The sequence below is a fragment of the Cibotium barometz genome, chromosome 22, assembly GCF_041138505.1.
Source record: "Cibotium barometz isolate CiBa-2024 chromosome 22, ASM4113850v1, whole genome shotgun sequence".
NCBI classification, from domain to species: Eukaryota; Viridiplantae; Streptophyta; class Polypodiopsida; order Cyatheales; family Cibotiaceae; genus Cibotium; species Cibotium barometz.
The window spans coordinates 41,508,023-41,510,581 of record NC_141067.1 but is presented as its reverse complement, the minus strand read 5'-3'; the positions used below and the strand labels follow the sequence as shown (position 1 = coordinate 41,510,581).

The 2,559-nt window shown below is 41.1% G+C and overlaps 1 protein-coding gene across 1 annotated transcript; it reads right to left on the bottom strand.

Moving 5' to 3' along the window:
* Window positions 1-732: 732 nt before the first annotated feature.
* Window positions 733-1,221, bottom strand: LOC147626617 (uncharacterized). The gene has a single exon (XM_086816837.1). The coding sequence runs from the start codon at window positions 1,219-1,221 to the stop codon at window positions 733-735; it is 489 nt and encodes a 162-aa protein (XP_086672963.1).
* Between the last annotated feature and the right edge of the window lie 1,338 nt (window positions 1,222-2,559).

The window sequence follows — 2,559 nt, the reverse complement described above, 5'->3', positions numbered from 1 at the left end:
CCTTGTTGTGGTAGCAACCTCGACTTTCTCGTTTGTGCCATGCTGCTGCCACTTGCCTCCTCGGTATCTATACACACGGTTATCACATTTACACATGGTGAATATAATTTTAAATTATTCACATTTTTAAAACCTCCGAGATCTTGTCCTTCTTCATGATCTTGTTCAAACACGGTTCTGGTTCCTCAATCACTTGAGGATTAGGATTTTGATCCTCCTCTAGACACTTCCTCCCTTTTTTTAGCATCTTTCCATAGTAGGGCTTTAGCCTGTATCCATTTACCAACTTCTTGAGTTTTGCACCATCTAGACTTGCCAGCTCGAATATTCTTGTCCCCAGCTTTCTGACTATTTTGTATGTGCCTGTCCATCTCATTTTAAATTTTCCTAGGTGGGGTCCCATTTTTTATGTGAACAACAGTACTACATCTCCTTCATCAAAGATCTTGAACCTTGTGTTCCTCCTATCCACCTGCAGCTTTCTTCTCTTTTGTACAATGTCTGCTATGTCCAGGCATTATGAAGTGTTCTTTCATCAAGTTTTAGGAGCTATTCAATCCTATGCATCTCAAATTCTTCCAGATAAATCCTCTCAGCCACTACTATCCAAAGCATCAGGAACTCCATGGGCACTACGACTTCTAGTCCATACACCATACTGAATGGTGTAAGTCCTGTTGCATTCTTATAGGCTTTCCGAAATGCCCATAGTGCTGAGTGTAGTTTTGTATCTTAGTCCTTCATGTTCTCGTTTACTGTCTTGATCACGATTCCATTGAGGATCTTGTTGGTGGACTCTGCTTGCCCATTGGCATGTGGGCAGTAGACTGTTGACTTCTTATGTATTATCATGTATTTCTCTGTCAATTTCCTGATCACTTCATTGATGAAGTGAGTCCCTTGATCACTGACTATCTCTATGGGGCATCTGAATCTTGTCATTATGATTTCATACATAAACTTTGCTACAGATGGTGCCTTGCAGTCTCTAAGGGCCTTGTCCTCTACCCATTTTGTGCAATAATCAATGGCCACCAGGTTATGTTTGTTTGTTGTCCTTTGGGAAGCCGGAATGAATGGGTTGATGAAGTCTAGACCCCACTTTTGAAATGGATCAAGTGGCAGGACTGGATTATCGGGCATTATGTCTCCATCATTTGGTTTCCCCATCCTCTGGCACATGTCACACTCCTTTGAGAGCTTATGCACATCTTTCAACATAGTTGGCCACCACCATAGACATGTGTGGAATATTTTATATCCTATGACTTCTCCAAAAAAATTGCTATTGCTTACACCTTAATGTGCTTCTGCTAACACGGCTTGCTACTCAAGCTCAGGGACACATCTCTGAAGAATCTAGTCAATGCCCATTTTGTATAGCTCCCCAACCACTACCATAAATGACTTGCTCCAGAGAGAATTTTCTCCTCTGATCTTTGGTCATGTACTCCGAAAAAGGACAAGTTATACAGGAATTTTAGCATTTCATCATACCAGCTGGGTCTTTCTCCTTCTATGCATTTGGGAAATCATCTTCCACCCCTTCTAGCTCCTCTCCTGTTTCTAGTCGTGATAGGAAGTTTGCCACTACATGCTTGTTTCCTGAGGGGTGTGCCTTATGTTAAATTCAAACTCTTGCAGCAAAAGCATCCATCTAGCCAGCTTTCCTACCATGTTTGGTTTGTTTATTAAGTATAAGAGAACTTTATGATCTACATGAAACTTAAACATCTTACCTAGCAGGTACTGTCTGAATTTCTTGATGAAGTAGATCATTCCCAATGACGCCTTCTCTTTGGTGGAATAGTTCTTTTTTGATCTAGATAGTCTCCTACTTGCATAGTACACTCGTCTATACCACCCTTCCTGTGCTTCTTGCATCACAGCACTACCAATGGCCACATCCGAGGCATCGACAAACACATGGAAACTAGGTCATAGTTGGGTTACTATAGGATGGGCACGACTGATGGTATCCTTTTTAGATTCCGTAATGCCTCTTGATAGGATCTAGACCAGACATATTCTGCATCCTTCATCTCGAACCTACTATGCCACTTAATCAGCCCCAAAAATCTTGCAAGCTCCTTAGCATTCTTGGGAGGTTGCAGCTTTATAATAACTGCAACCTTGGCTGGATCCACTGTGTCAGTCCTTTTGTAGACACTATTTGGCCCAAGAGAGATCCATTGGTTAGTACAAAACGAATGTACAGTTGGCTGGATTTAGGCTCAATTTGGCCCTCTTGCACTTTTCTAGACACATAGTGAGGTGTGTAATGTGTTATTTCTTCTATCTAAACACACTAAAATCATCTACAAACACCCTCATGAAAGTGGTCAGGTATTCATAGTATATTTTCTGAAACATTCTCTGGAATGTAGTAGGAGCATTTTTCAGCCCAAATGTCATTACATTAGAAGAAAATGCTCCCCATTCATTTACAAAGGATGTCTTTTCCTTGTCATGAGGCATTTGTACCTGATTGTACCCACTAAATCCATCCAGAAAACAATATGTTTCATGTCCTGATACAGCATCCAACAAGGACTCAAT